Here is a 22,439-nt window from a genome sequence, read left to right as displayed (position 1 = left end):
TTGGTGTAGAAGCAAAGTGGAAACACTTGCCGTCAATTTGACGTTGAGGAGCCACATCATCTAGCCGACTGAGTGTCCGATTTGAATTTGATAGCTAGACTTGCATTGCGCTGTCTAGCTTAGCTGTAACCCCCACTTTCGAAGCGACGTCCGTACCAGTTGTACTTTTATCAACGACGGCTTGTTGTGCCGCAGAAGCTGTTCGCCATGACCACAGCCCTCTCGATTGAGGCCTACAAGCGCAAACAAAATGTGCTGGCAGCCAAGGCGCACAGCCAGCGAGTTGGTGCTGCACCCACCCAACCCACTGCGAGGACGAAAGAAACCTACACGGTTGATCAACGTCGATATCTGAATGCCTGCGTCGAAAAGCACGCAGACCCGGACGCAAGACTGCTAGCAGCACTGCGAGAGGCACGATTTGTGCTCAAACTTGACCGATTTGGAGAGAAAGAGGTGAGCTTTAAAAGGATACTACGAAGATGATTCTCGTTGTTTTGACGAATTTGTGTTGAGATAGCTCGCATTCCACGCGGGATTTCTTCAGAAACTGAAGACTTGCAAGCACATCAGTCTTTCGCTGGGATCTGTGACGATAAATCGAGGTCCGATGCCCACGACTACGATTTCTGCTAATGCTTCACACAGTCTGTTAACATGCACCGGGCTGCTTTGTATTAGACTTGCGTACCAAGTTTGAGCGTCTGGGACTAAAGAGGGCGTACGCGTACGAAAAGGAAGGAGCGACGATCGCTGCAAGGTTAGCTCATCGTTGCGAGACTTTTTACATATTTTGCTCAACTAAACTACTTTTTCTCGACGTTATAGATCGGCTTGCACATCAGCTTTCAAGACACCCAGCTTGGAACGATTTCACGTCATTGGAGTCAAGATGCAACCAGAAATCGTACCGCTCCTCTCAAAGGTGCGTCCGAGCAGCACTAAAAAATTCACGGCAGTAGATTGAACACACACGTTTGGTTATCGTGGACAGGCTCTGTTTCACTGTCATCAGCTGGAAGACGTCAGTCTTAGTGGCACCAACATAGGCGACGATGGACTCGAAGGTAGTGTGAAGATTGCAAATTATCCCTGTAAAGCGACTTACATCAGAGTTTTCGCTAATCCTGTAGCTATCGCAATGGCTCTCGGGAAGAGCCCTAAACTGCACTTGATATCCTTGGCGGGGTGTAACCTTACAGACAAGGCAAAAGACCATTTTGCAAAAATCATTACGGTGAGTAGGCATCCTTTACCTGCAAAACTATGAATTAGTGACTTTATCTATCATGGTGTATGCAGCTCCACGGTGTGATCAAGGACGAAGCGGTATGGAGCTCCAGCTTGCGTGGTGAAGTTGCGCCCAATTCATCGATGCCTCAGCTTTTGCTTAACTTGTCACGCAACAATCTTAGCGATGAGACCGCTGAAGCGATCTGCGATGCGCTTTATAACGACAAGTGGCTTCTAGGTATGCCTAGCTCGCGGAATGGTCCTGAAACTCGGAATGTCTTATTGTTTTTATGACCCTTGGTATGCAGGTATCAACCTCGGTGGAAATAACATTTCACAGCAAGGAACCGAAGTTTTCATTGATACCTTCACCAAGAGCAACCGCACGTTAGCTGTTCTAGCTCTGGCGAACATGAAATCGCCAGGTACAGATTTTTTTAAACCCATGTCGTGTTACCAAAGCGAGAGACTAATGAATCATTGACCACCCCATGATTTGTAGTGGCGACAAGTACGTTGGACAAGCTTGACTCGTTGTTGAGCCCCAGAAACCGATTCCTTCAGCAAGTAGCGACGGAGTCACGAGAGAAGCGAATGGCGTTGGGTGGACTACTACTGGATTGGGGCGTTGAAAAAGACACAGTGATCGAGATCTGTTATCTGGAGTCCCCAGGAAAAGATGCAGCAGTGAAGAATACTGGTTCCTCGAGATTGGCGTCCAGAATGACTGGTTTAGCTTCACCGAAGAAGCAAAGCGGTCTTATTCACCCTCGATTTACAAGTAACAACAACACAAACCAAGGACCCCGCAGAAGTAATAACAACAGCGGCAGTAACAACCACGAAGGCGAGGGTGATAACGACGATACCGATGATGAAGCAGGAGCGTCTGCTGCAGATAGTCACGTCAAAACGGTGTACTCTGAGTTCTCTAGTCACTCAGGGCGAAAGAGACAACTAACCATTGACTTATTTTGCCAGATCGAGTATCTCATCGAGAGATTGAGCGCGTTGGAAGCAGAGAGAAGAAAGACGCAAGCGTACGTGGGCAAAATTGAGGTAAGCTACATTTCGTGCTGACAGTACATCGAATGTGAAAACAAGATTGGCTGCACATAAGTAAGTAATGCGTGCTATTTTCTCACGCCCAGGCTGAGAATCAACAGCTTCGAGCAGAGTTGGAGGCTCGAGCAATGACTACGCCAGCACCCGGCATCTCTCCAGTCGAAGCAGAAATCATCGCGCAGCTAGAAACATCGATCAGTTCTTTGGCGGAACAAGTTGAATTCATGGAGTATGAACAGCAGCGGCAACCGACAGCTGAATACAAGGCAAGTTCCATGTCTGCTGATCTGGAATCGTAAGATCTTAGACTGTTAGCGTCGCTCAAACAAAATGACATTGAATTTTTCCGACCCGATTTTCACTATTCCCAGAGTACTTTCAAACCAACCCCATCCATCGTTTTAGTGTTCGGTTAGTTCGTAGCTAAAATAGACTGCGCGAATTGACGCGTCAGTGGACAAGAAAAAAGTGAAGAGATGAGTCAAACAAAGTCGCCATCGATAGCATTCAAGCGGGATCTACTCGGCTGCTTCGCTCTTCAACGCTTGGCAGTGTGGGTGGCCGTGACAATCTTCACGTTCTCCTCGGCTGTAAACTCTCCTCTCGTATCAGCGTTCGAAACTTACAGCCCGAGCTTGCTTTTCGTTTTTCTCGCCATTCTTCTCGCGTTGCTTGGACTGCTATACCGGCTGCGGAAGGCACGAGTCTTCAAGTGGTGCACTCTATTTTTCTTCAGTCTAGCAGAGACAGCGATATGGATCGGGTTCGACGTACTCTTTCAAACCGATGTCAAATTTTTCAATTGTACTTTCACGCTAGCCTGGACGCTGATTGTGCTGCTACTAGAGGTCATTCGAAGCGGAAAGCGGTCGAAGGTTGTTGATGCCAACGTATCATCTCGCGCAGATGCTGGGCCTAGTGTTGCGTGGATCGATCCTTCCAGTGAATCGACTTATACCCCGGGGACGTTACCACGGGTATTCACCGTTGCAAGCTACGATTTCTTGCGCATTCATGTGGATGGATCGGTTGCGTTCATTGTCGTGGGCACCATATCAGCTGCGATCTTTGCAGTCTTCGGCGCACAGTTTCTTTCAGCGATGGATCTTGGCATGTCATTAATTTTCCAGTTAGTGCTGGCGATGTGGTTTGCTCTCGATCTACGAAGATTAGATCAACTTTTGGGCATTAGCGAAGCCAGCCATGGAGTCATTTACGTCTACATCGACGCTGTACTAGCTACAGGGTACGTTGTCATGATCGTGGCTGCGATCGGCACTATGGTCTTGTTCATCGCAGCGTTTGCTGTGAGTGGCCCTGCTGTCAAATGCATGGGAGGTGGTTATGCTGGCTGTGGAGGCTGCGCGAGCTGCTGCCAGTGTAACTTTGACGGGTTCGTTTTTCAATTTCGCGAAAGCAAATGCTTATTCTTCAACGATGAAGGCAGTAGTTTCGACTGCTGTGAGCCCCCCTCGGATGAAATGCTGACTCACGTAGACGTTCGCAAGCGACAAGTTCAACAGCAACGACAAGAGATCGATCAGGTTATGCAGCGAGTTTGACAGCCTGGCACGGTCAGCTCACAAGATATTTACTACATGTACTTCGAACTTGTTGTCGCTATGTAAATCCTCGATGAACTCATGTACCAGACAATGCCATTTTTGCCACAATCAAGTACCACATTAAAAAGACAATACAAACACCAAGTGAATTCACTTCAACTTGTATCGTCAACAGCCACACAATCCCAAACGGTGTCACAATCGCTTTTGCAGGTTACACGTTACACGTCTCGCGAATGGCTCGCAAGTTCCTCATCGGTGGCAACTGGAAATGCGTACGTGCACTCATCGACTCGTCCAATACCCAAAGCTAACTATGCGATTGCTCTTCTCCTTAGAACGGCACCAGGAGCTCCGTGCGTGAGCTCGTGACAATCCTCAACAAGACTGCAGTGGATCCCTCTCAAGTGGACGTCGTGGTGGCGCCTCCCTCGCTGCACCTGGACCTCGTTCAGCAACTACTGCAGAAAAATATCGCAGTCTGTGCGCAGAACGTAAGTCTCACGGGTCTTGGTGCCTTCACGGGCGAGATCGCGGCCGAGCAGCTTGTCGACTTTGGTCTCACATGGACCATCACGGGCCACTCGGAGAGACGCGCGTACTACGGAGAGACGGATGAGATCGTGGCCAAGAAGACCAAGCAGGCTCTGGATCTGGGGCTTCAGGTTATCTTCTGCATTGGGGAGACGCTGGAGCAGCGCAAGGCGAACCAGACGCTGGATGTGCTGACGCGTCAGACCAAGGCGCTGGCGGCGATCACCAGTGAGAAGGAGTGGGAGCGCGTGGTGATCGCGTACGAGCCAGTGTGGGCAATTGGCACGGGCGTCGTTGCCACGCCGGCGCAGGCTCAAGAAGCGCACCAGAAGCTCAGGAAGTGGATCGCCGCCAACGTGTCGGTTGGTGTGGCGAACGGTGTGCGGATCATTTACGGGGGATCGGTGAATGGCAACAACTGCAGCGAGCTCATCGCTCTGGAGGATGTGGACGGGTTCCTGGTGGGTGGAGCGTCGCTCAAGCCAGAATTCGACACCATTATTCGAAGCGCACTATGAGAGGTGGCAGGGGTTAATTGTTGCATTGAAGATTTCAACTTGTGTGTCGAGGAGCATGACAACTTTTTCGTATTTTTAGTGGCGGTGAAGAGTACATGGCTCAATGCGTTGAGAATTGTAGTTTCACTCATGGCCCGCAAATAGATGTCTGCAGTGCCAACGCTGCCCATGGCTCACTCTTGACTGGGAGCCTTCTCAGTCACCTTGACAGCAACGACAACCTACAAGCTCAAAACCTGCGTTGAAATGGAGAGCAAGCGCACCTCAAAGCGAAAGACCAAGAGAGTCCGGGTGAATGTGACGCTATGCAGGTACGAGGTGGTGCGTCGTGTTGCGCGAGCTCGTGGGTGGAAGCTCGTGACGGACGAAAAACCTGAAGGCAAGCCGACAGTATGCAATCTCCACTGGATCGACGTGCCAGACATCCTCCCAACCTTCAAGACATTGCTGCCTTACCAGAAAGTGAACCACCTCCCAGGAATGGCCAACCTGGCATGTAAATCCAAGCTCGCTCGAAACCTTGAGCGGATGAAGAAACTTTTTCCGAGCGAATACGACTTTGTTCCCCGGACGTGGATCCTACCTTTTGACCAGTATGAGTTCCAGCAAAACTTTAACTCGGAAGGAGAAAGCCAACGCACATTCATCGTCAAGCCTGATCACATGTGTCAAGGACGTGGAGTATTCCTCACGCGCAAGCTATCTCAAATCCCGCGTGGCGATGTGCTAGTTGCTCAGCAGTATGTAGCGCGTCCACTGTTGATTGACGGCAAAAAGTTTGACCTGCGGATTTACGTACTGGTGACATCGTGCTCTCCATTGAGAGTCTACATTTTCAAAGATGGCCTGGTACGCATGTGCACGGCCGACTATGTGACCCCAAATGCCGATAACCTGGAGCACCGATTCATGCACCTCACTAATTACGCCGTGAACAAGCACTCAAACAACTTTGAGGTGAACAGTGGGGATGGTACTGAAGGCAAAGGTAGCAAGCGCTCTCTACGATGGTTTCTCACGTGGTTGAAGGAGATATTTCCCGCTGACCGAGTTGACACCCTGTGGGAGCAGATTGGTGATATCTGTCTCAAGTCAATCCTCTCTGTGCAGCCCACACTCGCTCAAGAGTATCGATCCACGTTTGCGAAATATGCACGGCGTACAAACTCAGCTTCGCGATCGGGACCTCAGGCCAGTGATACCAACAATAATATGGGTGGTGATAACGGCACCAAGAGTGCTCGCCCTGTCAGTGCCTCTGAAAGTGTTGGTAGCAGTGATGAGGGAGGTGCTGCTGGTAATGGTCCGGCCGAGTCCGCTACTACCTCGACCTCGTCATCATCCTCATCTGCTTCTTCTTCTTCTTGCTGTTTCTCTCTGCTAGGAATGGACGTTCTGGTGGATGAACAACTGAAGCCATGGCTACTGGAAGTTAACCATTTACCCAGCTTTGGTTGTGATTCGCCATTGGACTGGAGTATCAAGGAACCGCTCATTTCTCAAACCTTCGACCTGTTGAATATATCGGCATCGGACAAGGAGCGATACGAAAGTGAGCAGTCTCGCGCACTTCAGCAAAGGCTTTACGGAGGGGCTTCATTGTCGACATCAAATTATTCTGCACAAAGCGACAATCAACCATTGATCCCATCATCACCACGAACGAGTTCCCCTGAAGAAACCTGTGATTCTGATAAGTTGACGCAGCTTCCATTGACAACAAGCCAGCTTCGTGAAGCGCTCACCAATTACTACGGCCACTTTAACTCCGATCGACTAAGGCACCTTGACACAATTGTGACCAAATATGCAGACAATCAGGAGGAACTTAGTCGCAGCCTCCATCAAAAATACGGTAAGCGGATCGACGACTTTGCACCGCGCGATGCTGTTGTCGCTAGTACTCAACAGCGCGCGGATGGCCCAGACCAAGTAGAAGATGACGAGCATCTGATAGATTTCGTTCGCATCTACCCTCCTCCATTGAACTCACAGCAGGGCTCCAAATATCGTAAAATGTTGGACGCGTCGCAGCAATATATCGATGAGCTACAATTGAGGTTCTCGGCACCACTGCAGCATCGACGGCCAGAAACAGACAGCAATGGGGTGGTACTACCACCACTCAAAGGGGCTCAGAAAAAAGAACTCGGCCGAGACTGCTTCGGCTTTTCCGGGACTGATAAAGCACAGTGGCTATCAGCCGCAGCCGATAAAAAACCGCTAGTCGTTCCTGGACCGATGCAAGTGGCAGCAGCACATCGGTTGATGCTAGGCCACTCCAGCCAGAAGCTTTCCATCAAGCCGCCAACTCCACCTGAGCCTCTTCCGTCGCGGTCAGGCACCCCAATGAGTTACGGCCACCAATATCGCGAACGGCTTGCCACACACAAGAACAAGCCGACACTGGCAGTCTCTCAGGTTTCTTTTTGCTTCAACGGGCCGTTTTGAGAACATTCACCGCATAATATGCTTTGTCGTTGCAGTAATAATGAACACTTGAAGCCTTAGTGCCGTATTTATTCATTTCCGAATATCGGCATCGGCTTAATCAATCTCGATAATGTCAGGTGATCGCTTTCTTTTCTTCGATGGCTTTGCATCAGTTGCACCCTCTGAAGTTTCAGTTGCAGTCATGAGACTGCAAGGAAGCTGGATTTGAAATCGATCCCTTTTCAGGTGCTGAGCTCGATGCCCAGGGACCAGGTAGCAAATTGTGTTGTATGCCGTGTAACTGATTTCGGGTTGAAGCACATTGCTACGTATATGCGTACAAATAACATGTTAATACTCGGAAAGCTCCATCCCTGTTGCGTCTACTGTAGCTTTGTACCTTAGCAGAAGGTTGATGACAAGGGTGTCGCACATGGCTCGCGACATGGCTGCTATCGTAGGGTCCAGGTCTGTACATTGCTGACTGAATTTTCTGGACTTGAACTCATCGATAAGTTGCTTGAGTGTTAGTCGCCTCTCCCTGTAGCACGTTAATGTTTTGTGAGTCTTGGTGAAAGGTTCTTCACGCCCATAATGGTTTACTTACAATCTCTTGGCGTCCTCAGTGATTGAAATGAGAGCTTTCGAGTGTTCGGAGAAGTCGATCGTATCTTCAGTATCCGTGTCACGTTTGCAGTTATCGCATGCTCCTTCACATATTGCTGCGGATTCAGGTGTCTCGCTGGAGGTAAAAAACGCAGTAGCAATGAGCCCAATAGCAGCAAACTACTTCAACATTTAGATCGAAGTGCACGCAATGCGAACCCAAAATATGCTGCCATCATGGATTGCCGACACTGTGAAAGTTCTTCACAGTACTGGATCATCGACCGCATGTTCTGCATGCCGCCGACTTCGGCCTGAACGATGTTACAAACACGTAGCACATCGGATGGCTTATACATCAAGATGCAACGCGCAGGCTTGCCATCACGACCTGCACGTCCGGACTCTTGGTAGTATCCTTCAATTGACTACATGTAGAAACCCATAAGGTAAGCTAGAGGTGGCTCATCACAAGCGAAGACTAAGACCGATTTTTCGTGTCGAGAGGCATACCTTAGAAAGCGTAAAGTGGATAACAAAGCGCACATCTGGTTTGTTGATCCCGAGACCAAATGCAATGGTTGCTACCACGACTTGAAGTTTGTTGCGAAACCAAGACATGTGTGTCTCTTCCTTGCCCTCCATGTACGCATGATAGCATGCTGCACGAACCTTCGCCTGTCGAAGTTGCTGTGCCACTTGCTCGGTTTCCTTTCTAGTCAGGCAGTAGACAATACCCGTGTCGCTGGATGAAAATGACTTTACAAGACGGACCAAGGCATCCATGGCTGTAGCATCTTTCGCTGGTTTCCCTGTGACCTAAAGTAAGTTAGATCAACAGTGAGAATGGATATCATTCATTCATCCGTAGCATGCCTGCATTTTTATTGTTCGTACCTCGTAGTGTAGATTGTTTCGGAGAAAAGACGTCCGAAATGATACACAATTCTGTATCTCGAGGATGGACTTAATATCTGCAGCCAGCCGCGGAGTGGCCGTCGCTGTCAATGCCAAAATGGGTACTGTCGGGAACTGCCGCTTAAGTATACCCAACTTTGAGTAGTCCTATGGATACGAACATTACCCTGTGAGCACGAATTGCATAATTTAGTCAGCGCTTTGGCAACGTACGCTCCGAAAATCGTGACCCCATTGGCTGCAGCAGTGGGCTTCGTCAATCACAAACCGCTTGAGCCGTCCACTCTGGTAAGCCTTTTCAAACCTCGACATGAGGAGTTTGCTCTTGATCAGTTTTTCAGGAGTGATCAGCAGTATTTTGAGCGAGCCCTCCGACGTCAACAAGGACTTGTAGATTGCCGAAGCTTCCGCACGAGACTGCTCCCCCGACAGTCGGCACGCTGCGCCTTCCCCAGCAATGTCATTGAACAGCATCACCTGTGTTCACACTTAGTTACCAACAAGTTCAATGTCCATTCCTCAGAGTTCATCAGCAATGGTTCTGCAATACCTGATCCTGGATGAGCGAGATCAGCGGCGAGATGACGACTGTGAAGCCAGCATTCTACCAGGAGTACGCAAATATCCATGAGACGTGCAACACTTCCACCATCACCGAAGACACTTTGTACCTCATCCAGCAGAGCTGGTAGCTGATAGCAGAGACTTTTGCCTCCCCCGGACCGCATGACCACGAATGCGTCTTGCTTGGACAGCGTTGCATTGATCACTTCTTCCTGCACCGACCGGAAGCCCGACAACTGGAACTAGCGCGTCCACAGCGTTATACATTAATAGTACGATCGTAGAGGCTCTGTGTCTCTTACGGTGGCCGTCAGCAGCGTCTGGATCTGCTTCGTCCACGGGAACGTCGCCTTCCAGTCTGTGGCCGGCTTCTCCTCGGCTGCGCCCTCGTCACCAATTCGCTCGCACGCCAGTTGTTCCTGCAGCTCCTTCTTGCGCTCCAGCAGCTCGCTCTGCCGCTGCAGAAGCACGCTCAGGTCCTCCTCCACCTCGCGTAGCTCCTGCGCCACCTGCACCAGATCCGCTTCGGGGTCAATCATCAGAGTGACGGTCTTTGAAGTCAGTTGTGGAATCAGGGGGACGTTTCCCCCTCAAGTTGCAACCGACCATTCCGCATCGAATAGGCGCTTGTACTGCGGATCTTGAAGCGGAACGCGTGGAACTGGCCGCAGCCCAGAGAAGAGGAAGAGAAGGATGTCACTGCTGAAGGCGTCGACGGTAAGACAGGCCTCGCGTATGCATGTGTGGCCTATGGCCGTCGTTCTATCGATGCTAGGAGCTAAGATCTGTGTCGGTTGAACTGGCGTGCAGGTTAACTTTGAGAATGTATGGAGAGAGATGCAGCCGCCGTTGGCATCGCTCGTGACGGGGACGCCGCAGACGCTGACGAATGCCAAGTGGCTCGAGATGTATTCGTACGTAGCGCTAACGAGCTGCAGCTGAAGGCATTTTAGTCTCAATGCTGCTGTTGTTGTGTGCAGTGGCATCTACAAAATCTGCACGAACCCAGGGGCGCCACAGGCGGAGATGCTCTTCTTCCGATTGCGAGGACTCCTGGTGAAGCACGTGGAGGCCATTTTGAAGGAGCTGAATGCTATCGACGGCGAGCCAGAGTTCTTGAAACACTACTGTGCTTCGTTCGAGTCCTTCGCGACGGGGACCAACTACATTTCAGAGCTCTTCCGTTACCTGGTTGGTTGATCTATTGGATTCACCTAGGAGGCTGTTCGCTAAGCTGCGTGGTTGTATGATGTAGAACCGCTACTGGATTTCGTATTCCCACTGCGAGACCGGCCAAGCTCCTGTTCCTGGAGTGTATCCTGTCACAGAAGTAAGGACTGCGTTTGAGTGTATTTGGGTTGCAGAACGTGTTCGTTAAAGTGGTGGGTGAGTGTTGAGCAGCTTTCTCTTCATATTTGGCACGACATCGCGTTCTCCAAGCTCAAGAAACGTCTGGTGAAGGCGATTATCCACATTTTCCATGCGGCACGAAGCGACAGAAGCGAGTGCTTTGAAGATGGAGACTGCATTACCAGCACGGTGCAGGTGTGTTCATTATGGTGCTGTGTTTAAAGTGAGGTAAACAGGCTGACACGAGTTGTGCCCCCGTAGACGTATTTCAGCTTGGGTCTGTGCCGACAGGATCAAATGAGCCTTTATCGAGAAGAACTGGAACACCCTTTCCTGGAGGTAGGAACTGCAATTTCCCGAGGTTGGGGTCAAATTAGACTTACATTGTTTTCAGGATGCTGCTAGGTACTACTCTACCAAGGCGATGGAGCTGCTGTCCAGGGTGACGATCTCAGAATACTTGCGAGAGGCCGAGCTTCTGTGCGACCAGGAACAAAAGCGCTGCGAGTTAAGACTGCATCGAACGTAAGTCATACGTGATTCACTTGTACTCCAGCTACAGACTGACAACTATTTCCATTTGCTCTTATGTTTCAGAACGGTTATTCAAGTTCGACAGGCTTGCTGCCGCGTTTTAGTGGATGAGCATGCTGATCAGATCTGTGAAGATGCCGAGAGCTTCTTGATCAACAATCAGAAGGACGATCTCCACCGTTTGTTCTCCCTCTTCTCCGAGCTAGCCAATGAGAACGCACTCATGTCATTCAAGGTGGACTATTGCTGTGTTCATCCCTTTTGTAATATGTGTTTAATGAACGTCGGTGTTGCTATGCTGTATGAGCAGAATATCTTGAAGAAATACATTGAACGAAGCGGTCTTGAGGTCGTCCAAAAATTCCAGCAAGAAGATGCAACTAAGAACCCGGAGATTTACATCGAAGCTCTTGTGCAAGTTCGCAACAAATACTTCGAATTGATCAAAGACGCTTTTGGTTATCACCCATTGATGCGAACAGCGCTGGACCAGGTGCGTCGTTTACTCCGTGCTGACTCACAACAATCCTCACTACGTCGGTTGCTAACTAGTGGATTCAACTTGTTATTTCGTACCAGGCTTGCCGGACATTTGCCAATTCCCATCCCCGACTACCTGAATTGCTAGCAAAGTACACCCACTACTTAATGTCACGAGACAAGAAGCACGGGGCTAGCCGGGCTCTTGTTTTGCCTGGCTCACCCCGATCAAAGCTACCACCACTTCTGGACGATATGCTGGAGCAGAAGATTGAGAATATCAGCGTGGTGTTTTGCCTCATCGATGACAAGGACATATTCAAGAAGTACTACTCGAAGTTTCTAGCAAAGCGGCTCATCAAAGGTGAATGGACCTTGACCATGTCTTGCTGTGGTCTGCCGTACTAATGAGTTGTACCACACCCATTTTATCGCTAGGCACTTCTGCTTCAAATGACATGGAGATTTTACTTATCCAGAAGCTGCGCGATATTTGCGGATGCGACTTCGTGTCAAAGCTACAGAAAATGCTGAAGGACAAATTGTTGAGCAAGGTACTTTTGCGCGAGCAGTTTAGACTGTCATATTTGTTTGATGACATAGCTAACAACCCGTACTATGCGACAGGAATTGATGGATGCATTCGCTGCTTGGTTGGAAGAAAAGGATATTGAGCTGCGCTCCGAAGACGCGGCCAACGTATCTGCGCTTGACCTCCACCACGCTCTATCATACCACTGTGATGTTCTTACAGCTGGAGCGTGGCCCATATCAAGTGCAGCTGCAGAGCACAAAATATTTTTACCACCTGGCATCGAAGCACACACCATCCTGTTCACGAAGTTCTACACTGAGAGGAGCACTGGTCGGAAACTTTTGTGGATTCACCACCTTTCGTTTGGAATGATCCAAAGCCACTGTTTCGACAAACGCTATGAGTTCTTGTTGAGCTTCTATCAGATGCTGATTCTCGTCCAGGTAATGCCTGCTGGTTGCCCCAAGCTATTTGTAATTCTGACTCGCCTCCTTACTGTTTGCTGTTAGTTCAATACCGCAAAGGAAATGTCTCGATCTGACATTGTTCAGTTGACCAATATCCCTGAGCAAGACTGCACTCACCACTTAGCAAGCCTCGTCAAGGTTTGTGCTATCCGTATTAGTTGCATACCTGTGTTGACCTCTGCACGTTTGGCTGTTTAGATCAAAGTACTTTCCTCGAACGGCGATGCTGCAAACCCGACATACGCAATCAATTTCGGTTTCTCCAGCCGCAAACTGCGAATTTCGGTGAGTCGTGCTGATACAGAGCCGTAACTCCACGCCGAGCATGTCGGATAACATGTTGTCTTATTTTGAATAGGCCGTACCGAATAGCCCAGTCGAATCCCCGAAGGCCATCAAAGCGCCAACGCGCGAAGTTGACGAAGACCGAAAGATGTCGCTGCAGGCTGCAATTGTGCGCGTGATGAAGACACGCCGGGATATCCACCAGGCACAGTTGATGCACGAAGTTGCCGAGATGCTCGTCAACCAGTTCGTACCAACGTCCACGGCCATAAAGCAGAACGTTGAAATCCTCATTCAGAAGGAGTATCTTCGACGCCACGAGGTCGACCAGACGCGGTTTTTATACGTAGCTTAACCCCTTCAAGCCTAATCGCTGAGGAAGTGTATGTAGAATTGATTCATCTGAGGAACTTCTTTCGGCTGCTAGAACTCAACTCCCTATACAAAATGCATGCGATTCTAGCTAGCGCACATGCAGCGTACAGTTTTCATACCCATACTTCCCTTTGTACTTGTCAAAAATGCGAATCAGTTCCCGCTCGTACTGGCTGTGGAGCCTCTCAATCTCCTCGGCACTGGGGTCCGTTTTCTTTTCCACTGGTATAGGCTTGCCAAAGACCTGGTTGACGACAACTCCTTTGTACGGCAGCCAAAAACACCACTTCGAATACCCGTAGCCAAGCAGAAGTGCCACCGAGAACTTCTTGGCGATCATTTGGCGAAACGAAAGCAGCACGCTACGATGCACAATAAACAAGTCAGTATTCCTCGCAGCTCCACTCAGAACAATACGTCGAGCTTCTTACCTAGAGTGCGTGAATAGGTCGGTCTCTCCAAACGCGTAGCCCGGCACAATGGGCACGCCGTACTTCAGCGCCAAGCGGATGTGCCCCTTGCGCTTCTTCACGTAAATCGTGTGATCTCCGCGCTGAGAGAGCATCTGCTCAGCTATCCCGCCCACCAGGATGACCAAACTCTTGCCATTCCGAAGCATCTACGCAAATGCTGGTCAACTTATAATCCAAAATACCACACCGATACTTCCGCTACCAACCTTTTCAGCCACGCTGCGTCTAGCATCAACACACCCTGACCACAGCACGTATTCACGGTAAAGTGGCACCCGAAAGCAAACCGACGCAGCCAAGTGACGTCGCGTAGTCAGCGGCACCGTCTCGTAAAAAGCTGCATCATGACACAACAACCAACCTGTTAAGCCACCACTATTCAAATTTCGAGTTTCCATCAACTGGTATATCGCTCACGTGGAACTGTTTGGCCCGACATGAGCAGTCCGTGGTGGGTGGACAGAAGCCCGTGGGGATGGGAGCAGAAAATGTGCTGCTTGGTGGCGTCAATGGGCTCCTCGAACTCCAACGTCCCTGGGATATGCGCCATGCCCCGTCCGATGAACGTCGCGAACCAGGGCCAGTATCGCTCACCGGTGTACTCGGATCCATCCAAATAGGACGGTAAGTACGAGGCTACGCATGCGGCGGCGAAGGTCACATGGAGATTCGCGTTCACAGCGACGCACACTGAGACGGTCGCCACCACCAGAGCGACACCAACCAGCCACGTTCGCTGTTGACCGCTCATGGTGAATCTGAAGTTAGTGACGTCAGACATTGGAGACCGTGATCTGCCAATTTAGTGCCACAGCACGTTACATGTTTCCAGTGGTTTGTCCAAAGATGGGGGTTCTCTAAGTTAGGAGCTTGTTATATTACAATGTGTGGCGAAACTTGCTACGTTTTATGAAGCTAGTCTTGCGTTGGTAGATAGAGGCTGTGATTCTTGGAGTTCACGTCTGAATTGGTACTGGGATCCGGAGGTAACCAAGGAGTGAAGGATCAAGCTTCATCATCGTCATCTAGTTCGTGCGCAAACTCGACTTCTTCGTCGTCATGGAACATGGCGTAACGCCAATACTCCTCAGCATCAAGAGGCCCACCTTGATTTAGGCCGTCAAATGGTAGTTCACCTTCATCACTGTCACTGTTACTGTTGTTACTGTCAGCCTCTCCAACGAATTCATCCTCAATAACCATCTCTCCCTGTTGGAAACCAGGACACCAGTCTAGCTCAATGTTGTCAATACGACGAAAGCTGTCTTCGGTGTCTCTGCAAAGCACAATGTGAAAGTCCAGGGTCGGATGCTCGCTTGCCACCTTTTCCATCAGCGGCTTGAGCTCATCGCGCATGTAGGATATGCTCCAATCCTCGTCGACCGACGAGCTGTGCGGATTGAATACATTTAGCGACGCTTTGTGAGGGCATGATTTGACACCTAGATCCTCCTCACTTGTATCGGCGAGGCGCTTCAGTAATGCTACGAGCTCATAATAAAAGGGGTGTGGGAGTGTGATGTCGTGATTACTTGCACCAGCGAGGCTGATATCAAGACTGCGATTCCCTCCAGCAAAACCATTCGTTTGGAAGACGCGTTGCAAATACTCAAACACGCCGTTTCCAGAACAGCAAACGGCAGACAGTTCAATCGAAGTCAAATGCGTGTGGTCAGCCAGCATTAGTAGACTGCGGTCTGTGAATGTGTGAATCGGTCTGACGACGCGACTTCCTCCGTACCCAGAGCAGTCATGTAAATACACAGACTGCAAAAATGGGCAGTGATGAACCACAGCCTCCCAGAATTTGTCTCCAAACACGTCCGGATCCAGCAGCGTTGCAAGAGCTCCCTCATTCTTCTCTTGGTCAATAGCGATCTCCAGTTCAGTCAATGCAGGACAACCTCGTAGTAAAGTAACCACATCATTTGCAAGGGATCCATAACCAGGCTTCACAGTTGCCGGGCCAGTCAAGCCATCTTTCTTGACATACTCCCACGAGAGGTTTGACGTCAAAGCAAGTTTCTTCAACTTGGGCTTGACGTGATCTCCAAACACACGGAAAAACGGATCCGCAAAGGGCACTACCACCCAGTGGAAATCTCTCAAGTTGGTACACGTCTTGTTAAACTGCTTCCACGTGTCCAGCGAGATCATCCACTTCTCCTCGCACGTGACGTCGTTCATCTCGTCAGTAGCATAATAATACCCGTCCAGATACTCCACATTCGGACAAAACTCAATTACATCATTAATAAACGCCGTGCTAGTCCGGAGCCGATCTTCTTCTTCCCTTGAGGGCACCGTCAACTGTTTCAGCCCTCCACACCTGCCTTTCAAGTGCCACCTCTCCATTGCCCCTCTCAACACCTGCATCATCATCCTCACTGCAGCGCAATCGACCGTCTTCGTCATGTCCTGTTTCCTCGGCAGCACCAGCATCTCGAGTTGCAGACAGTATTTCGCTGCCGCTTGCAGCAGAATGGGCACATGGCAGCTCTCGAGCGGCATGCACCTCAAGTCCAGTCTCTTGAGGCCCCGCATGTGGGCAAACAAGGCGTCCCACGGGATCTCTCGGTCCTCCATCCACCACCAAACACCAGTGACGAACCGGGAGCCATCGGATTTCCCCATCCTGACTCTAAGGTCCCTCACCGCACGTCCTCGCAGCTGAACCTGCTGCCTGACGGCCAGAACTTCCACTCTAGAGCCGAATTTAAAGGTCAGCTCCATCGTGTCGCGATGGTAGCGTGCCACGAGCTCGTCCACGACATGGTACCAACTTTTGGCCACGAGCGCCACGTCCATCAGGAATTTGCCAGACAGCGAGCGCCGGTTCGGGCGCAGATCCTGCGAGAAACTGAACACGGTGAACTCCAGTACGAGCGAGAAGAGCGACAGCGGCAGAGAAGGCAGCGATAGCGACGCCATAGCGCGCACACGAGGCGAGCAAGCTGCTGCTGGACTCGCTGGGCGCTTGGCCATCGGAAAATTTTGTTTGATATCCCACTAGGTAGTTTTCAACGATAGGTTCCCGAATTTTGAGTTTGGGGATTCAATGATAGCGTCACTACAACCCAGATAAGTAAATTGGATGGCCAAGCGCTCGGCGAGCCCGTCGGCGGTTCGGCCGCCTCGTGAGCGCACCATGGTAGCGCTGTCGTTGCCGCATCTGCCGCTGTCGCTCTTATCGCAAGTGCTGGAGTTCGCGGTGTATAACTTCTCGCAGAATCTGGGCCCCACCGAGCGCTCGTTGCCTCCAACGTGCCTCAAGAACGTCGGATTGGTGTCTAAAAGCTGGTTGCACGCGGTGCTGCAGCTCATGGCACAGTTTAAACAGGAAACGATGGAGATATACCTGAAAGATGCAACTCGCGCCGAGATTATGGCCATCCGTCGTGAAATTCTGCTGCGCGGCCGAAATGTCCGCGATTTTCGCGTGAAAATCGGGAAACCCGGCAGCAGCTTTGGAAATTCAGACTTTTTGATTCCGACCAAGGAAACAGAGCTCTTGCTCTTCAATATGGACTGGAACGCTCTCTTTGTGCATCTTCCAAAACTCCGACGGCTGGATCTGAAGCTTGTGCCACTGGGGAGCGGCCACCTACCGCCAATTTTGGTAGCGGCGGGGAAGTTCTGCTTGCAAATGGAAGTGTTGGTTCTGCCACGGAAGATCAAGCTGGAGGTGGTCGCGAAAGGGTCGAGGATTGAGACGATGCTGAAAGCAGTTTACAGTTCATTGGAACGGTGGTACTTGAGGGGAAGCCGTGGAGGCTTAAAACAGTTGACGTTGCCCACGAGGATCGACGTCGAGCGTTTCCGCTCCAGCACGGACTTTGTCGAGAGTGTGTCGCAGTTCTGTCCGAACATCGAGTATTTGGATGGAATGGAGCGTGTCATGCACAACTATGAGGATATTCGGTGCGAGGATCAGTGGATGATCTCGCTGGACACGTGGGAGAAGTTCAACGCCAAGTGTAGGGGGTTGCGAGAGTTTCAGTGGGCCGCGGTGCCGTTCGCAGACCCGTTTTTCCGAGTGTTTGGCACGTATCCCAAGCCGCAGCTACGAAAGCTTTGTCTTGGCCCAAACCTGCTGTGGAACTGGAAGGAGTACTTTAAAGTCTGCGGTGAAGAAACGACTGAGGCCTGCAAGCGCTGCTATGGGCGGCGAGCTCAGGAACTGGACACGATCTTTAAGGCTTGCCCGGCTTTGACTAGCATTATGATCAATGTTGAGCTAAAAGGACGTTCTAGCGTGCACTTCGACATTGACGTCTTTGGCGACGTGTTTTGGGAGTCTGTGGCTGACAACTGCCCACTTCTGGAGAGGATCATGATCAAGAATTGGGCCGATGAACTGGTTCCCGATCCTATTCACACTTTCACGGATGCCTCACTACTCAAAATGGCCAATCTCAAGTACGTGTACGCAGTGGAGACGCATCTCGCTGTAATGTGCACAGGAAATGGGATCTTCGAGTACTTGCGTCGCGTGTTGGGCTCAGACACTACCAATGGTGACTGGCGAGAGTTAACACTTCGACTGGGGGGTCAAGCAAATGGCAACTCGGGGCTGCCGTCGTTCTATAGAGAAATAGCGACACTGCTGCGACTTCTGTCAGAAACGAGTGAGGAGACGTTCGGCGCAGCTTCGAACAAGCAGAAGTTCGAGGTGTACCTCGTCAACCCGCTCCGTTCTATGGTGAGTAGGCAATGGGGCGCGACTTACATGCGGGAGCAGCTGATCCCGTTGATAAACAGTGTGCGGAAAGTACATCCGACACTGAAGGCAACCGCGTACCTGAATGGAAAGTCTGGTGACAGCTTCAAGAGATTTGACCGACTTAACCTCATCTGGCGGCCCGACTACAGTGATTCCGGCCTGTTCGTCAACGAGGAGGAATACAATTTGTTTTACGATCCAAGCGTTGAAGGCAGAGAGGCCGCCGCTCTATCGTTCCCTGAGCCAGTGGCCGCCAGTACGGACGAGGCTCCGCGCATCAACGTGTTTGGGAGACTCACAGACATGTTCGATGAACTGCTTGGCCCTACGGTCCACAATGACTACGAAGAAAGCTCGGACGAGGACGAAGAGTAGGCAATGGGTTGGGTTTGAAACTGACTTGTACGTCGAAATGCAACTTCTCAATCGCCATCCCGACTACAAGTTGGATCTAAGACAGGTTTGAAGAGGATCGTTATACAGAATGAGGCGTCTGCTATGGCGAGCACTGACTGCCACGGCTAACACACGAAGGATATCGCCTTTGAAACGGTACACCGTTGATATCAACCTGGAGAAATATGGCGAATCGTACATCATCAATGTTTCTGGTGTCTGGGAGGCAATCATGCACTCCCCTCTTCTCAATACTCTTTATAGCGTTGAACAATGACGTGCTGGTAGGTGGTCTTTTTTAGGCTGTTCGAGTCGTCACGTCATGGGTACCGCGCTTCGCAGGCATGTAAGCTCTAGAATGCACTAATGAGAACCGCCTAACTCCGCAGACTTATTGGCACACACTAACAATCAGTTTGCATACCGAAGTGATAGTAGCAATACAGTTGCTAGCGTACTACATGTACGAAAATGAAATCCATCTCCCATAGGTTGCAGATGTTTTCTCAAGACGACCGACTTCCATTTGTCACCGAGGTAGTGTGGCTAGCAATGAACTGCGAACACGCTCGATGCCTCCACCTCCGTTTCGAGCCCGTGCGAAATGCATGTCAAGGATTATCTGGCTGCAGACTACACGTGCTATGAGCGACTGCAAGCGAGATTGTCGTGTTGAAAATGCGAAGTAGGTGTGTGGGGCTTTGATTTTCAACAACTGTCGTCAACGTAGTACATACTAAGAAATAGCGAGAACTCTCCAGCACCTTCGTCGACGCCTCACATCCGTCGAGCGCGTGATTCAATCCAAATCGTTGGAATTCAACGTGTACCACGTTTGTCAAGAACTCTTCTTGGTGTGAACTCTCGCAACTTGGCAAACGACACAATGAAGTACAGCTCAACGGAAGCAGCCCGAAAAAGTACTTCAGCATCTACCTTTCCAGAAGCGCAGTGAAATGGGGGGATGCATGGCGGTAACGTAAATCCACCCGTCGCGCTGTATCAGTAGGAGACTCCAAAACTTATAAAGTTTTGTCTGTCGTGGGCAAGGCCAGCTCCACTGACAATACCGGGGGGGGGGGGGGGGGGGGGGGGGGGCAGAAGAAGAAGATACCGGTCAACCTTCTGTGGCGCTGGACAGAATATCTCCAAGCATGCGACGAGGCAACGATAACTGCGATCAAGGACTGCTGCAGGTGCCGCGCGAAAGACGTCGGAGCGGTCTTCAGCGGCTACCCTGCGCTGACCAATCTCACGATAGAGATTGATCTCCAGAAATATAGCGATTCGGCAACTCCGAATGTCAAGATCGACGACTTTGGTGACAAGTTTGTGGAGTCGCTGGTCGCTCACTGCCCTCTCTTGGAGAAGTTCACGATCCGGAAGCGTTTTGACTTTGAAGTGATGACAGTGACGCCTATTCGTCCATTCACAAACACTTCATTGCTTCGACTTGCCGATCTCAAGTTCCTGGAGGCTGTGGAGAGCAATGCTGCTGTCATGTGTACCGGAGACGGTATCTTTGAGTACATGCGTCAAGTGCTTGAGCCGAATTCTTGCCTTGAGAACTGGCGTATGCTCGATTTTCGTGTCGGGGGCCAGCAGAATGGCTTCTTCGGTGAGCCAAACTTTTACTCCGTGGTGGTGGCTCTGCTGCGTCGTTTAGCTGAAAACGACTTTGGAGCAGCAGCGAGTCGACAGAAGTTCGAGGCGTATCTCGGCAATCCGTACCATTCGAGACGGAACAAGCAATGGAGCGCGACGTACATGCGCAAAGAGCTGAGACCGCTGATGGAACGCGTGAAGCAAATGCACCCATCACTCAGTGTAAACGCTTCGGTAATTGGGCAGTCTGGAGACAGCTTTTCCATGATGGACATGTTCACGCTCAGTTGGCGCCCGGAAGACTCCGACCGAGCCATGCTCTGGAACTCGAATGACGACGACAGCTACAGCAGATACGAAGACCCAAGGGTTAACGTGCCGAGAACTGCTTCAACGAGATGCTGGGATACAACTCCGAATACGGAGAAAGCGACTCTGGCAGTGGCGAATATATCGAGGAGGGGGAAGAGGACGACGATGATGATTGGTAAGTTTGACAGTTTAAGGAACGTCGTCCCTTGACCGTTTGCGGGGAAATCACTTCCACTTCCCATTTTCAGCGCACTCCATAATTATCAACTCGACTTGCCAATCACTTGGATAGGCAACATTGAAGCTGACCCATTGTGCTTCGTAATCTCTTTTCACTTGGCATTTGTATTGTCACTATAACGAATACCTCTTTTTACTGCCATCTAAATGACGCAGTGACCGGCTCACAATCCAAGTCATCGCCATGGCCGCCAAGTCGCTCAAGATCATGTTCCTGGGCGCGCCCGGCGCCGGCAAAGGAACGTACGCGTCTCGCATCGCGCCCATGCTGCAGATCCCCACCATTTCCACGGGGGATCTTGTGCGCCACGAAATTAAGACGGGCACTGCCCTGGGTGCCAAAATTAAGGTACGCGGTAGTGCTACGTTTCTTATTGTTATTGAGTCGGCGATATTAACGCTGTGTGCATCATTCGTATTACTATTTTAAATGACAGGAGTACAACAACAGTGGCGCGCTGGTACCTGACCAGATCATTTTGGACATGATGGAGCAGCGCCTGGCGCTGGACGACGCCCAGCGCGGCTTCATCCTCGACGGTTTCCCGCGCAACGTGCCCCAGGCCGAAGCTTTCCAAGAGGTGACTAAGCTGGACCTGGTGGTCAATATTGACCTGCCTCAGTGGATCCTCACGGACAAGATCAGCGGCCGGCGGTGAGTCGGTAAGAAATTGTATTAGTTGGAATGTTGCTCATTTAGTATTTTATTTGTCAGGGTGTGCACCAAGTGTGGAGATGGCTACAACGTGGCCTTTATTAACAAGGGAGAGTACTACATGCCGCCTCTGCTGCCTAAAGTGGAGGGCGTGTGCGATTCGTGTGGCTCGGCGTCACTTGTGCAGCGCCCGGATGACTCGCCGGAGACGGTCAAGCAAAGGTGCGGGTGGATACTTTATTTTAGTGTTTTAGTAGGCATTAAGGTTTTGGTGACTTTTTCAGGTTGGAGGTGTACAACCAGGAGACGGCGCCGTTGATCGACTTTTACACGAATCTGGGCAACCTGAGGACATTCGATGTGAAGAAGGGATTGGCCGATCTGGACAAGCTCGTGGACCTCATTAACTCGGAGCTCAAATTGTAGAATTGGCTGGATACTACTGACTAAAGTAAGTGGGAGAAAGTATCCTTAACGAGCAATTTTTGTTGTTGTTATGCTTGCTATGTCCTCGTGTGAGCAGCTAATGAACGGGTACCAAACGTTTGCGTAGTTCTGGTTTGTGACTCTTGA

General features: G+C 50.5%; 10 protein-coding genes across 10 annotated transcripts; 7 read left to right on the top strand and 3 right to left on the bottom strand.

The window, feature by feature from the left end:
• Nucleotides 1-207: 207 nt before the first annotated feature.
• KRP23_5103 (Centrosomal protein of 78 kDa) lies at nt 208-2,597 on the top strand (the record flags this gene model as incomplete). Its single annotated transcript, XM_067890138.1, has 11 exons — nt 208-456; nt 521-605; nt 682-760; nt 829-925; nt 995-1,067; nt 1,134-1,237; nt 1,303-1,471; nt 1,542-1,658; nt 1,736-2,148; nt 2,215-2,292; nt 2,385-2,597. 11 exons carry the CDS (start codon nt 208-210, stop codon nt 2,595-2,597), a joined length of 1,677 nt encoding a protein of 558 aa, XP_067746707.1.
• A 1,502-nt stretch (nt 2,598-4,099) lies between these two features.
• KRP23_5102 (Triosephosphate isomerase, cytosolic) lies at nt 4,100-4,915 on the top strand (the record flags this gene model as incomplete). The annotated part of the gene is made up of 2 exons (XM_067890137.1): nt 4,100-4,138; nt 4,202-4,915. The coding sequence occupies 2 exons, from the start codon at nt 4,100-4,102 to the stop codon at nt 4,913-4,915; spliced, it is 753 nt and encodes a 250-aa protein (XP_067746706.1).
• A 246-nt stretch (nt 4,916-5,161) lies between these two features.
• KRP23_5101 (Tubulin polyglutamylase ttll6) lies at nt 5,162-5,994 on the top strand (the record flags this gene model as incomplete). Its single annotated transcript, XM_067890136.1, has 2 exons — nt 5,162-5,903; nt 5,987-5,994. The coding sequence occupies 2 exons, from the start codon at nt 5,162-5,164 to the stop codon at nt 5,992-5,994; spliced, it is 750 nt and encodes a 249-aa protein (XP_067746705.1).
• A 1,468-nt stretch (nt 5,995-7,462) lies between these two features.
• KRP23_5100 (ATP-dependent DNA helicase Q1) lies at nt 7,463-9,975 on the bottom strand (the record flags this gene model as incomplete). Its single annotated transcript, XM_067890135.1, has 10 exons — nt 7,463-7,673; nt 7,749-7,889; nt 7,956-8,090; nt 8,174-8,382; nt 8,468-8,773; nt 8,852-9,019; nt 9,086-9,349; nt 9,423-9,476; nt 9,544-9,678; nt 9,739-9,975. The coding sequence occupies 10 exons, from the start codon at nt 9,973-9,975 to the stop codon at nt 7,463-7,465; spliced, it is 1,860 nt and encodes a 619-aa protein (XP_067746704.1).
• A 154-nt stretch (nt 9,976-10,129) lies between these two features.
• KRP23_5099 (Cullin-1) lies at nt 10,130-13,442 on the top strand (the record flags this gene model as incomplete). The annotated part of the gene is made up of 15 exons (XM_067890134.1): nt 10,130-10,153; nt 10,247-10,350; nt 10,417-10,627; nt 10,692-10,766; nt 10,838-10,981; nt 11,048-11,125; nt 11,181-11,311; nt 11,384-11,555; nt 11,631-11,813; nt 11,900-12,164; nt 12,239-12,354; nt 12,428-12,778; nt 12,845-12,940; nt 13,001-13,087; nt 13,161-13,442. 15 exons carry the CDS (start codon nt 10,130-10,132, stop codon nt 13,440-13,442), a joined length of 2,319 nt encoding a protein of 772 aa, XP_067746703.1.
• Nucleotides 13,443-13,550: 108 nt separating this feature from the next.
• Nucleotides 13,551-14,686, bottom strand: KRP23_5098 (2-acylglycerol O-acyltransferase 2-A; the record flags this gene model as incomplete). The annotated part of the gene is made up of 4 exons (XM_067890130.1): nt 13,551-13,824; nt 13,894-14,081; nt 14,142-14,272; nt 14,353-14,686. The coding sequence occupies 4 exons, from the start codon at nt 14,684-14,686 to the stop codon at nt 13,551-13,553; spliced, it is 927 nt and encodes a 308-aa protein (XP_067746702.1).
• Nucleotides 14,687-16,201: 1,515 nt separating this feature from the next.
• KRP23_5097 (uncharacterized protein) lies at nt 16,202-16,920 on the bottom strand (the record flags this gene model as incomplete). Its single annotated transcript, XM_067890129.1, has 2 exons — nt 16,202-16,322; nt 16,451-16,920. The coding sequence occupies 2 exons, from the start codon at nt 16,918-16,920 to the stop codon at nt 16,202-16,204; spliced, it is 591 nt and encodes a 196-aa protein (XP_067746701.1).
• A 109-nt stretch (nt 16,921-17,029) lies between these two features.
• Nucleotides 17,030-19,033, top strand: KRP23_5096 (uncharacterized protein; the record flags this gene model as incomplete). The annotated part of the gene is made up of 2 exons (XM_067890128.1): nt 17,030-17,685; nt 18,697-19,033. The coding sequence occupies 2 exons, from the start codon at nt 17,030-17,032 to the stop codon at nt 19,031-19,033; spliced, it is 993 nt and encodes a 330-aa protein (XP_067746700.1).
• Nucleotides 19,034-20,208: 1,175 nt separating this feature from the next.
• Nucleotides 20,209-21,181, top strand: KRP23_5095 (uncharacterized protein; the record flags this gene model as incomplete). Its single annotated transcript, XM_067890127.1, has 2 exons — nt 20,209-20,250; nt 20,330-21,181. The coding sequence occupies 2 exons, from the start codon at nt 20,209-20,211 to the stop codon at nt 21,179-21,181; spliced, it is 894 nt and encodes a 297-aa protein (XP_067746699.1).
• A 214-nt stretch (nt 21,182-21,395) lies between these two features.
• Nucleotides 21,396-22,292, top strand: KRP23_5094 (adenylate kinase; the record flags this gene model as incomplete). Its single annotated transcript, XM_067890126.1, has 4 exons — nt 21,396-21,560; nt 21,649-21,866; nt 21,927-22,088; nt 22,151-22,292. The coding sequence occupies 4 exons, from the start codon at nt 21,396-21,398 to the stop codon at nt 22,290-22,292; spliced, it is 687 nt and encodes a 228-aa protein (XP_067746698.1).
• Nucleotides 22,293-22,439: the final 147 nt, after the last annotated feature.

Source organism: Phytophthora ramorum (genome assembly GCF_020800215.1).
Source record: "Phytophthora ramorum isolate Pr-102 chromosome Unknown Phyram_PR-102_s0004, whole genome shotgun sequence".
In the NCBI taxonomy this organism is placed as follows: Eukaryota; Oomycota; class Peronosporomycetes; order Peronosporales; family Peronosporaceae; genus Phytophthora; species Phytophthora ramorum.
This window is presented reverse-complemented; position numbering and strand designations above follow the sequence as displayed.